This window comes from Leptodactylus fuscus, chromosome 3 (genome assembly GCF_031893055.1).
Source record: "Leptodactylus fuscus isolate aLepFus1 chromosome 3, aLepFus1.hap2, whole genome shotgun sequence".
In the NCBI taxonomy this organism is placed as follows: Eukaryota; Metazoa; Chordata; class Amphibia; order Anura; family Leptodactylidae; genus Leptodactylus; species Leptodactylus fuscus.
This window is the reverse complement of record NC_134267.1, coordinates 235,302,781-235,316,315: the sequence shown is the minus strand read 5'-3', so window position 1 is coordinate 235,316,315 and position 13,535 is coordinate 235,302,781. Positions and strand designations below refer to the sequence as shown.

The 13,535-nt window shown below is 43.8% G+C and overlaps 1 protein-coding gene across 1 annotated transcript; it reads right to left on the bottom strand.

The window, feature by feature from the left end:
• Positions 1-3,075: 3,075 nt before the first annotated feature.
• Positions 3,076-11,263, bottom strand: LOC142196954 (taste receptor type 2 member 39-like). The gene is made up of 3 exons (XM_075266926.1): positions 10,463-11,263; positions 4,229-4,356; positions 3,076-3,298 (listed from the first exon to the last, which is right to left on the bottom strand). Exons 1-3 carry the CDS (start codon positions 11,261-11,263, stop codon positions 3,076-3,078), a joined length of 1,152 nt encoding a protein of 383 aa, XP_075123027.1.
• Positions 11,264-13,535: the final 2,272 nt, after the last annotated feature.

Here is a 13,535-nt window from a genome sequence, read left to right as displayed (position 1 = left end):
CAAATGCTTTCTCCCAATCAATGTCGTATGTCCGTCTCACAGCGGGGCGAGGTAGGACATAGTGTATATGAGTTCTTGGATATTAGAGAGCTCAGACGAAGGGACAATCCCAGACAGCAGTTGTTGTTAAGGTTTTACTTCTCTTCTCTTCACACAGTCTCCACAGCTATCACATACAGTACATGAGTCTTTCATAACAGATATCACTGTATACTGGCAGTTGTACTTATCACTGGGAAAAGATGGATGTCTCAATCAGTTCTGGCCTTCAGCTGCTCAGCTAAACTCCCTTCTGTTATCACTGTTCTGTTCTACAGTCCAGAGTTTCTAGCTTTGCTTCAGGACCAACATGGCATCTCTTCCCTTTTCCTATTTACTCTCCTGGATCACTGTCTCCCTCCCAGCACACCCTGCTGTGTCAGTGACCACTTCCTGTGTCTCTTGTTAGAGCTTTAACTCCACAGGTGCTGGATGATTTTACATCACGGCTGCAGTCTGTCTCTACCTGCAGTCTGTCTCTACCTGCAGTCTGTCTCTACCTGTCACACTCTCCCCCGCTAATTTCATGGGCGGTTTCACAAGATAATTCACTAGTTCTTCTAGTACTTCCTGGTGTCCTGCAGTCCAATTGATTGGTTGCTGCGCAGAAACAGTGTTTCTTTCCTTTGACTGTGATCCGCCTCTGGTCTTTTTCCTATTTACTGATGTGGGTGAGCTGATTGGCGCGCCCAAGAGGGTATATAGCGGAGCTGCAATCCGGGAAAAGTTCTTGATATATGTTCTGTAGTAGGAGAGGAATCCCAAGATCTTCCTCAACTCCCCCACTGTAGATGGAGGCTTGTCTTTCAATGACATTACTGGAGCGATCTCTGCTGGGTCCATGGTATAACCATCTCCAGACACGATTTTTCCCAGAAATCGAACCTGTCTCTTGAAGAGTTCACACTTCTTTGGTGTCAACTTTACTCCATGTTGCTGGTAACGTTGGAGTACTGATCTCACATGTTCGACATGTTCAGCAAAGGTCTTGCTGTGTACCACCGTATCGTCTAAGTAAGGCTGGCAAATGTCATCTCTTAATCCTTCTAAACATGTTTCCATACTTCTCTGGAATTCTGCAGGAGCAGAACTAAGTCCAAATGGTATACGGATCCACTCGTACAGTCCCCATGGTGTTATGAAGGCTGTTAAATGTCGGCTGGACTCTTCCATAAAACCTTGGTGATAGGCCTTCCCTTGGTCAAGAACAGAGAACCAGGTACTTCCTGACAAATTATCCAGCATGTCTTGAATTTTAGGGATTGGGTGCCGGTCAGGGATTGACTTTCTATTCAGTTCCCTGTAGTCACAACAGAGTCTCAGTGTACCATCTTCATTCCTCAGCACAGAGAAGATCTGGTTTGATAAATACAAGTACGGGCCACCAATGTCGTATGTCCGTCTCACAGCGGGGCGAGGTAGGACATAGTGTATATGAGTTCTTGGATATTAGAGAGCTCAGACGAAGGGACAATCCCAGACAGCAGTTGTTGTTAAGGTTTTACTTCTCTTCTCTTCACACAGTCTCCACAGCTATCACATACAGTACATGAGTCTTTCATAACAGATATCACTGTATACTGGCAGTTGTACTTATCACTGGGAAAAGATGGATGTCTCAATCAGTTCTGGCCTTCAGCTGCTCAGCTAAACTCCCTTCTGTTATCACTGTTCTGTTCTACAGTCCAGAGTTTCTAGCTTTGCTTCAGGACCAACATGGCATCTCTTCCCTTTTCCTATTTACTCTCCTGGATCACTGTCTCCCTCCCAGCACACCCTGCTGTGTCAGTGACCACTTCCTGTGTCTCTTGTTAGAGCTTTAACTCCACAGGTGCTGGATGATTTTACATCACGGCTGCAGTCTGTCTCTACCTGCAGTCTGTCTCTACCTGCAGTCTGTCTCTACCTGCAGTCTGTCTCTACCTGTCACAACATGACCTCAATATTTACTGTCACTTTGTAGACCATGTCTAGCAGAAGCCGTGGGAAGAATAAAGCAATGATGTAACTGATGAAGACGTTGAGAAGATGCAAACTCCTGGACATCAATAAACAGATCAGGATCTTGTCATAGGTGTGAAGAGATCTCAGAGTTTTCCATTTCAGGCAGATAGAAGCCAAAATAGTCCCATGTACCAGGATCCCTGCACAGCACTCAGTATACAGCACGGCGGCAAGGATATATTCAAGAGGAGAATACATCATGATCTGGTTTTCCTCTAAGATGTGGGATGAAGTCTTATATCTTCAAGGTCTGGTAAGCTTTGTGTGAGGAGCAGGTTCTCTTGGGTTCTTTATAGTGATGTTGTGTCTATCTCTCATGTAAATTCTCTGAATATGATTGATTTCTATGCAAACTTTTTCTCCGGTAACCTGTCTGATAAAAATATTAATAAATAGAGATGAGCGAGTAGTGTTCAATCGAGTAGGTGTTTGATAGAATACTACGGTATTCGAAATACTCATACTCGAACAAACCCTACTAGCTGTTCGAAGTTTAAGGTTCGATGCAGAACCAGCGTTGATTGGCAGAATGCTATACATTCTGCCAATCAACGCTGGTTCTTCTCTTACCTTTAGAAGTCTTCTCCGCGCAGCGTCCCCGCGGCGTCTTCCGGCTGGAATTCACTCTGCCTAGGCATCCGGCCTAGGCAGAGCCAACTGCGCATGCGCGGGCATGCCCTCGCATGCGCAGTCGGCTCTGCTCAGGCGTTGGGCTGGGCAGAGCCGACCGTGCATGCGCAGTCGGCTCTGCCTAGGCCCCGATGCCTAGGCAGAGTGAATTCCAGCTGGAAGACGCCGCAGGGGCGCTTCAAGGGGAATCCAGCCCGACTGTCACTCGTGGACTTGGAAAGTATAATTTTATCGAATTTTGCGTTCCCCTGAAACGAGCATTTCCCCCCATAGACTATAATGGGGTTCAAAATGCGTTCAAACAGCCGAACAGTGTGCGGCTGTTCAAATCGGATTTCGAACCTCGGACATTTTAGTGTTCGCTCATCTCTAGTCCTTATTCAATATATGATCAGTTGGGGTCTAACACCTAGGACACCAGTAGATCAGATTTATGAAGAGACAGATCTCTTCCTGATGCCGATGAGAAGAGCAAACTGGTTTGTACTCAATCACCTTCAACCCAAATTTTCCAAAGGTTTTGTGTTGTTCAGATACAAACCTTTGGCTGTTCATCACTTGGTGAACTCTAAGTGACAAGTAACTGTAAGTAACTTTTTGTTGCTTTGGCACATCTATGTGAATGCTGAAGCCAAATCACAGTCCCCAGTGGTAAGCATGGGACTCATGACATCACCCAGGAGGCTGGTGGAGGCCAGAAGAAGACCCAGGGAGAGTTCCAGACTAGGTCCAAATGAGTTAAGAGAATGTAAATTTTAGGGTTGAGTGATTGGGATGGGAAAAAATCAGATCCCGATCGGCGATCAAGTAAATTTCACTATCGTAATGGGGTTCCGATCCTGCCTAAAAAAGATCGGGAACGGAATTTCGATAGCTCAACGCTAGTTACCTGCACAGAACCGCTGCCGCATCCCGGAGCTCAGGGCCGTTGTTCTCTGTCCTCTCCTCTCTCATTCAGATGCCGGCAGAGTACCATGCGTACCACCACCTCCCTAGGCTCCACTAGCCTAAGGAGGCGGGGGCACTCATGTCTCCCCGCCCTGTACCCATCCACACTCTCCAGAGCCACAACAAGCCCCACATACTCCCTGCATTAGTAACACTAGCCTACGGAGGTGGGGTGTGCACGGTGCTCTGCCAGTGTCTGAATGAGAGAAGAAAGGACAGAGAAGAACAGCCCAGAGCTCCAGGAAGCGGCAGCGGATCTGTGCAGGTAACCAGGCAGCAGGGGGGACTAAGTAGCCGGCAGATTTTTCAACCACTACACAGCGTGGAGTCCAAAAATTGAAGCCTTCAATTTTTGGACTCCACATTGTGTGGTGAATAGGATTGTTTTTAAAATCCGATTTTTGATCATTAAAAAATCCGATTGACTTGCATTAGGATTGGCTTCGGGTTCGGATGGAAAATGATCTGAAATCGGATTTTAAAAACGATCCTGAACTCTCAAGATCGGCTCAACCCTAGTTAATTTAGAAGTTTTTTTTTTTTATTTTTTACATTCCCCTATTACTCTTCAGACCCCAGAGAATAACAATTTCATTTCTGGTTCTACCTGAACAAGTCCGGATCAAAAGGAATCGGAGGGTTGACTCGTTTGATTCTGAGATGAAGCACGTCTTCAGAGGTTCTCCCATTTCTCTTGATAACGTGTCCTAAGTAGAGCTCATCAATATATAAGTCCTACAAAAAAAAAAAAAACTTTAACTAGCTAACTGTAATGTTAATCTTTGCTAGACCTGTAAGATGTTGGGAACAAAAATTTTAAGACATCAAAGGAAGTTTTGATTCTGAGGTTTTAAACAAATATGTAAAACCAAAAGTTCATCAATTCAGATGTCTGAAAAAACAAAAACAGGAGAGATGCCGAGTGGCCTGTGGTGGAATAGCGTTAAGTTGTGACAGAATAAAACCAGAAATGTAGATTGACTCGCCAATTCATGATGTAACTTCTGTTAAAGGGTGAAACATTGACCTATAAAATCGCTACATTGCCTTCCAGTCTAAATGTCACATCTGAATTGATGCAATATAGGACGGGTACCGGATCCAGATGTGGATGGTCCAGTAAGTGAGGAACCGCGCTCATCCACATCTGGATCCGGTACTGGTCCCATATTGCATACTTATACACCCGTGAGGTGCCAAGGAACCCAGCAGCTCTACACACCCCAGAGAGTGAGCCTCTGTTGATCGTTCCCAATGCCAGTGCAGAGTTGTGTAATCACAACCCAGAATGGAGACTGCTGTGGACCGATCTTAGACCCCGCCTCTTCCGGCAGAACCAGCGTTGATTGGCCGAATGCTGTACTCTGTATGGCATTTAGCCAATCAATGCTGGTCAATGCATTCATATGCTGAGATGTAGCAGTGCTGGCCGTGCACTCAGTTTGGCTACACTGGAGATGCAGTTGAGCTGAGCACACGGCCAGCACTGCTACACCGGAGATGAAGCAGGGCTGGCCGTGTGCTCAGCTCTGCTGCATCAGAGATGTAGAAGAGCTGAGTGTGCGCTGAACCCTGCTGCACACTCAGCTCTGCTGAGATGCAGCAGAGCTGAGTGTGCAGCAGGGTTCAGCGCACACTCAGCTCTGCTACATCTCTGATGCAGCAGAGCTGAGTGTGCAGCAGGGTTCAGCGCATCTCTGATGCAGCAGAGCTGAGTATGCAGCAGGGTTCAGCGCACACTCAGCACTGCTACATCTCTGATGCAGCAGAGCTGAGTGTGCAGCAGGAATCACATCTCCAGTGTAGCAGTGCTGGCCATGCGCTCAGCTCAGCTGCATCTCCGGTGTAGCCAAACTGAGTGCACGGCCACCACTGCTACATCTCGGCATAGAAATACAGAGTACAGCATTCGGCCAATCAACGCTGATTCTCCCGGAAGAGGCGGAGTCTAAGATCGGTCCATAGCAGTCTCCATTCTGGTCCGATCTTAGACTCCGCATCTTCACAGACAAGCCTCTGGCAGAACCAGTGTTGATTGGCCGAATACTGTACAGTCGAGTATTGGGCGGCTACTCGAATCGAATTTCGAACATCGAACATTTCACTGTTCGCTCATCTCTATTACTTACCTATCTCCCGCTCCGCTGCACTCCTCGGCCTTCTTTAATGACGTCTGGGATGTCACATGACCTGGAACGTCACATGACCGGGACCTGCGTCTCGGGTTATGTGATGTCAGGGAGCTTCCAGAAGTACGCCCGAACCTGCCCAGAGTGTGGAAAGGTAAGTAACACGTTTTTTATGTTCTCTTACCTTTCCTGGACCTCGGATCATTATACTCGGGGGTCTAAAAAGTCCCCCGAGTATAATAATAGTGTTTGTAGGGCCCGTGGCGTTTCTTACTGATCCCGGCTCCTTCCAGAATTGGTAAGTAAATAGAGCCTGTTACCGGCCGGAGTTACACCAGCCGGTAACGGGGAAAAAACTGCAGTGGTAGCAGCTGTCGCGGGGCCCCTAATATCCCAGGCCCGGTGACAGCCGTTACCCCGGTAGTTACGTCACTGTGAAATATCTTTTCAAAGTGTTTCGGGAAGAACTGTGATGTGTTCCCGCCACGTTTTTTCCACTAGACATCTCCCTTCTAGCTAATTTTCTGCCCCCGCACCTCATTTTCGTATGAAGGTACTGTGAATATTTTGAAGTTACTGCTGACAGACTCACCATATTCTATAGTCCTTTGTAAAAGAATCAGACATAAGTTACTAAGATGGTGCTCATTACTCACTTTAATGAAATAATCTTCTAGCTCCACATAATGTGTAGGCAGAGACTCTGAAATAAAGCATCTACCTATAGGGCTTTCTACGACACAAATGGGAGTGACATCTGCTCCTCCTTCCCTCTACTCCTCCATGTTGGAAAATATAGGGTGGCCCTAGATTGAAGGGCCCTTTCCCGAGTCCTAATTTGATCCTAAGACTGGCTAAAGGCTTGATAGGCTACCTGCTAACTCCTCCCACCTTCTAGAAACAACAGAGTAAATGCCACGCCCACTTACAAGGATGATACAGCAGAAACATAGCGACATGTTCACACTTAGCATAAAATTACAAAACATTAAATAGCAACATTTTATTAAAAGTTGTGTTGTCAGACATACAGTTGTATTTGCCATAATCTCTGTACAGATATCTCCGCACGTCACCGATCTCAGGTATCAACCTACATCATTTCGTATTAAACCAACATAATATCACGGCATGCTAATTAAAGCCTTGAACGACTGCACCCCTCCTTCCCATCCCCCACACATTGACACCAATAGGATAGTTACATAGTCACATCGTTAGCATATCCCTTCGTCAGAACCTCATGTTACTTTGAGAAACTTGTGATATACCTATATGGACTAGAGAGAGGCGAATCGACTTGTGCTGAGCCGGGTTCAATCCAAATATTCCAAATTGTTTCCATTTTGACTAGCTGCATTATACACTGGCATCACCACGGACCATGAGGTCACCGGGGAGGTGGAGAGAAAGTGCTGGGCACCACAAGGAGGTGCAAAATAGGTTACAGATAATACAGCTTCCTTTCCTCCCCTCTTTCATGTGAACCAGTTCTTTTTATTTATTGGTTTCGTAGAGTCTAAGAATGTTTGGTAACATTTGGTAACCCCGGTGGAGATCCAGGGGACATGCATTGAGATAGTCAGGACCTATAAGTATCTGGGCGTGCTCCTCAATAATAAACTAGACTGGGCTGATCACCTGGAGGCGCTGCACAGAAAGGGCCACAGCAGACTCTACCTGCTCAGGAGGCTGAGGGCCTTCGGAGTCCAGGGGACACTTCTTAGGGCCTTCTTCAACTCTGTGGTTGCCTCAGCCATCTTTTTCGGTGTAGCCTGCTGGGGGAGCAGTATATCAACCAGGGACAGTAATAGACTTGACAGGCTGATCAGGAGGGCCAGCTCTGTCCTGGGGAGCCCCTTGGACCCAGTACAGGTGGTGGGTGACAGAAGGATACTGTCTGTGGTGACCTCCATGCGGGAGAACAAATCCCACCCCATGTATGGGACCCTGATGGGACTTGGCAGCACTGTAAGTAACCGTCTGCTTCACCCCAAGTGTGAGAAGGAGCTATCACAAGTCCTTCCTTCCAACCGCGACCAGGCTATATAATCTACATCAGACCAAGCGAAGATCACTCCGCACAGAGAACTAATGATTATGAATGTCCTCCTTCTTTCTTCTCTGTTCCTAAGCTGCTATGGACTCCTAGCATATCTTTCTCAGCATATGTGTGTCTACTACTTCTGTAATATTTACTGTGTATTATCATGTATCTGTATTACTATGCAGCTGTAACATACTGAAATTTCCCCACTGTGGGACTATTAAAGGATTATCTTATCTTATCTTATTTCCGTGGGCTCCCTGGCTCAGATTTATGGGCCATTCATAGGCCCTTGCACTGGGCGCCCTCTGGCGAGCTCCTGTTGTCTTTTAGATACTTGTGTTCCAGATACCTATGTTACAGATACTTAGGTTGATCTACACTGTGCTTACCTATGCCAAACCGATGTTCTATCTATTTGTCTACTTATTTGCACCTCCCCAGTTACCATTATCCTGGGGCCTGATTCTGCTACCTGGTTACTATTTTGTACTGATGTATATACTGATGGACTGTGATATGATACATGCCATTTTTCTACATGCTGGGGGTTAGGAGATGTGGACACGGGCTCCTCTGGCTGCCCTTCGTCACCTCCTCATTGAGTTATTGAGGTTGACCTTGACCTTACTTACTTGTTCTGCCCCCTCTCTCTCCCCTAACCTACCCCCTCCTCCCCATAAAATTTAAAATTACATATATGTTCACTCTATTTTATGCCACCGCATCTAGTTTGGCGGCATGTCATTTATAGGCTTTTGATTGTAAGTTGTTTCCTATTGTTTGTATAGCTGCCACTCAGTGGCATAACTAGGTATGGTGGGGCCCTGTCGCGAACTTTTGACATGGCCCCTCCCACAAGAGTTGTATGTGGGCATGCATTTTGTATGTGAACAAGAGGGTGCAGGGTGTGTATGAGCAAGAGGGAGGAATGTGTGTGCAAGCTGTGTGCGAGCAAGAGGAGGGGAACGAAGGTGAAGGCTGTGTGTGATCAAGGAGGGAAAGGAGGTGCAGGCTGTGTGTGATTAAGAGGGTGATGTGGAGCAGGGAACTCCACATTCCACCACACTCTTGCTCACCCACAGCCTTCACCCCAATTCCCCCTTCTTTCTCACACACAACCTATGCCCCCACATCACCCTCTTTGCTCACAGCCTGCACCCCCATTTATCCTTCTTGCTCACACACAGCCTGCACCACCCATTCCTTCCTCTTGCTCACTTATGGGGGAATGGGGGGGGTGGAGACTGTGAGCAAAAGGAGGCGATGGGGGTGCAGACTGTGAGCAAGAGGGGTATATGGGTGTGCAGGCTGTATGTTAGAAAGGGAGGGTGGGGGTGAAGGCTTTCTCACACACAGCCTGCACACCCATGTACCCCTCTTGCTCACAGTCTGCACCCCCATTTCCCCTCTTACTCACAGGAAGCCAGAAATCTTTTCCCTCATTGTACACTGACTTGTATAATCTGGATAGCTCCACCCACACAAGACTCTGATTCTATCTCAGTAGGTTAAAGGACCTTTGATGACATCATGTCACAGGTCCTGTAACCTACTAGGATAGATGCTGGTACAAGGTATCAGAGCTTGGGGATAGAAGTTTCTCCTGCCCACTGTCACCATGTAAGTGCTGGGAGGCAAGGGTCCAGACAGCAGGCAGCCCCTGCTTGGGGACAGTAGTGAAGCCGGCAATTGCTGGCTTCACTACTGTTAAAAGATGGACTGTGGAGGAGGCAGCTTCTCTCCACTCCGTATCCATCTTCAGGTAGCATCCGATGCTGTAGTAAAAAGACCCTGTTACCTGCTGGAGTTACTCCAGCAGGTAACAGCCTATTAAAAGGAAATCTGCAGTGGTAGTGGCTGCCACCAGGCCCCCTAGTGTCCTGGCCCTGTGGCAGCTACTACCGCTGCTACCCCAGTAGTTATGCCCCTGCTGCCACTTATATGTTAAATAAAGATTTGATTAAAAAAAAATTAAAATGTTTGCTAACATTTACATATAGGTTATAGGCAGGGAAAGGAGGGCTACAGACTGGTTGAAGATGAGGAAGATGTGTTTGACCTTTTCTAAGATATTTTATGTTCTCATATAGTACATTGTAATTTACATACAGATAAATGGATAGATGGATGGATAGATAGATAGATAGATAGATAGATAGGAGATAGATAGATAGATAGATAGATAGATAGATAGATAGATAGATACATAGATAGAAGATAGATAGATAGATAGATAGATAGGAGGTAGGTAGATAGATAGATAGATAGATAGATAGATAGATAGATAGATGATAGATAGATAGATAGATAGATAGATAGGAGGTAGGTAGATAGATAGATAGATAGATAGATAGATAGATAGATAGGAGATAGATAGGCACTTTAGGAATATTAAACAATAGTGTTAGTTGAAAAACTCAAATTATATTGATTGAACATATAGTATATACGTTATTGCTGTAGATCAAGCTTGTTATACATGAATGATCACCACAATACAATGAAATAGATACAAGTGACAAGTGTACACTGGTAGGAAACAAATCTAACAATGGACGGCTCTTGTAAGAACATGGAACATGGAGATACAAGTCTTCTTTAGTTCAGTATTACATGAGATGATGTAGAGGGAATGGAATAATGAAGAGGAGCATAACATTACTGTCATGAGTATTCCCACATATGTTTCATTCTGGATCTTGCCGGATAGGACAAAATTCAAAGTGATAAAATATATGATCTGTAAGAATAAGAAGAGGCTCATACTCTTCACAGCACTGAAGTGAGATTCTAAGTTTGGGCTTCGGAATTCAGACCCCGAGCCCCTCATCCGTCTGGTGTGTGTCCATAGAGAATGAAGTAAGAGGAAGATTGTGATACAGAATATCAGAAATGGTGGACAGGATCCTAGGAGAGTTATCAGGGATTGTGCTTGGAAGTTAATAGGTGCAACATTGTATCCGGTCATATTTGTCCCATTCATTACATTCTGCGGCTTCAAGTTAAGAGCATGAAAAGAAAATGAAAGGCTAGAAGTTATTGAAATGAGCAGAGAAGCCAGAAGGAGACATGGGACGAGTGTAGAGAGCTTGGTCTTCAAGAGAATCCAAAGCTTCCAGCTGTAACTTGTAATCTTCACACAGTAATAGACACAGAGGACGGTGGCGAACCAGAGATTGGTGAACTGAAGGATTATTAAATTGATGGTTAGTGGTAGAATAAAGACCGTGTCTAGCAAAGACCATGAGGAGAAAACAGAAATGATGTAACCGAAAAAGTAGCTGAGAAGATGCAAACTCCTGGACATCAATAAGCAGATCAGGATCTTATAATACGTGGGAAGACATCTCTGAGTTTTCCACTTTAGAAAGATCGCAGCCAAAATAACCGTATTTACCAAGATCCCTGCTAAGCACACAGTATACAGCACTGATATAAGTGTATATTCAAGAGGAGAATGCATCATATCAGCAATGATCTTATTTCTTCTAAGATGGAGATGTGGAATGAAGTCTTAGATTTCCCCGGTCTCGTAAGCTCTGGGTGAGGATCGGGTTCTCTCGGATCTCTTATCCTGATGCTGTTTCTATTTCTCATGTAAATTCTTGGAATATTTTTTTCTCTATGCAAACCTTTTTATCCGGTAACTTGACTGATGGAAATAGAAAGAAATAATTTCAGCAAGCGAGTTTGCATCAGGTTTTGCCTGAAAGGAAATGAGAAATTGAGGGCTACAGATCTAACAGGCTTTATCTTGACTATGATCGCATAATGCATCTTTACATCACACAAAAAAACACTGAAAAAACTTCCAAATTTGGGGGCTAGGACAATTTATAATCACTAATTAACATTAACAACAGTAGAGGGAACCCACAGAGTTAGACCATGGCTCTGGGTCTAGGACAAGATCCAGAGCTATGGTCTAACTGTGTGGGTTCCCTCTACTGTTGTTAATGTCCGTTGCTGTCATCCATGCTAATATGACAGTAACAGACATTAACTGTGGCAGAGTGATGGACTCTGTCTTTCATTTCTTCTTTTTTTTTTAGCAATACACAGCACTTACTGCAGCAAAATCTGCAATACAGCTGGAGACGCTTAGGAGAATTAGAATAACATTCAGTCAATTACAGGCAGATAGTGGTACAGATCAGTGATGGAGAATATCTGTGCTGTATGAGCCAGACTGCAACAGTAACAAAGACAGATATGTCCTGTGGCCTGGTCCATCATATCATTCCTCTATAGCACATTGTTGGTGCCATAGTGTTGGCTAATAATAATAATAATAATAATAATAATAATAATGAAAATAAATAATAATAATAATGAAAATAAATAATAATAATAATAATAATAATAATAATAATAATAATAATAATAATAATGAAAATAAATAATAATAATAATAATAATAATAATAATAATAATAATAATAATAATAATAATGAAAATAAATAATAATAATAATAATAATAATAATAATAATAATAATAATAATAATAATAATAATAATAATAATAATAATAATAATAATTTTACATCAGCTCCTATAAAGAAATTTTAACTTGGCTCACAACCAGAAATGTGTCTCCCAAATAACAATAAGCTCCTGTAGCCCTTACAAGCCATCAGAATGGGTTACTTTTTCCACAAAACCATAGTTTTTTGCAATATAAACACCATATGTATATAAAAGAAAAACACAGACAAACACCCTTTTCCCCTAAAAAAGATAATTTTAGGAATGTTTTAAATGCGTAAAAGTGACTGTCAGCAGAGTGTATGGTTAAATTCTGAGGTTTTATCCTCTGTTTTTTTCTATAGACATACAAGTCACATTCACTCTCACATAATTTTGGCTGTGTTTGGCTTAGAGAGTTAGAAATTGGTTAGATAGGTTTATTGGAGGCCTGAGAGTAGTCTAAATTATGTATTATAGATAGGTTCCTAGGAGCCCTAAGAGTATTCTACACTATGTATCATAGATAGGTTCCTAGGAGCCCTGACAGTGTTCTACACTATGTATTATAGATAGGTTCCTAGGAGCCCTGACAGTATTCTACACTATGTTTTATAGATAGGTTCCTAGGAGCCCTGACAGTGTTATACACTATGTATTATAGATAGGTTCCTAGGAGCCCTGACAGTGTTCTACACTATGTATTATAGATAGGTTCCTAGGAGCCCTGACAGTGTTATACACTATGTATTATAGATAGGTTCCTAGGAGCCCTGACAGTGTTATACACTATGTATTATAGATAGGTTCCTAGGAGCCCTGACAGTGTTCTACACTATGTATTATAGATAGGTTCCTAGGAGCCCTGACAGTATTCTACACTATGTTTTATAGATAGGTTCCTAGGAGCCCTGACAGTGTTATACACTATGTTTTATAGATAGGTTCCTAGGAGCCCTGACAGTGTTCTACACTATGTTTTATAGATAGGTTCCTAGGAGCGCTGACAGTGTTCTACACTATGTATTATAGATAGGTTCCTAGGAGCCCTGACAGTATTCTACACTATGTTTTATAGATAGGTTCCTAGGAGCCCTGACAGTGTTCTACACTATGTTTTATAGATAGGTTCCTAGGAGCCCTAAGAGTAATCTACACTATGTTTTATAGATAGGTTCCTAGGAGCCCTAAGGCTAAGGCCACACGTTGCAGAAACACAGCTTATTTTTTTGCAGATTTTGCTGCGTTTTTTTGAGCCAAACCTAGGAGT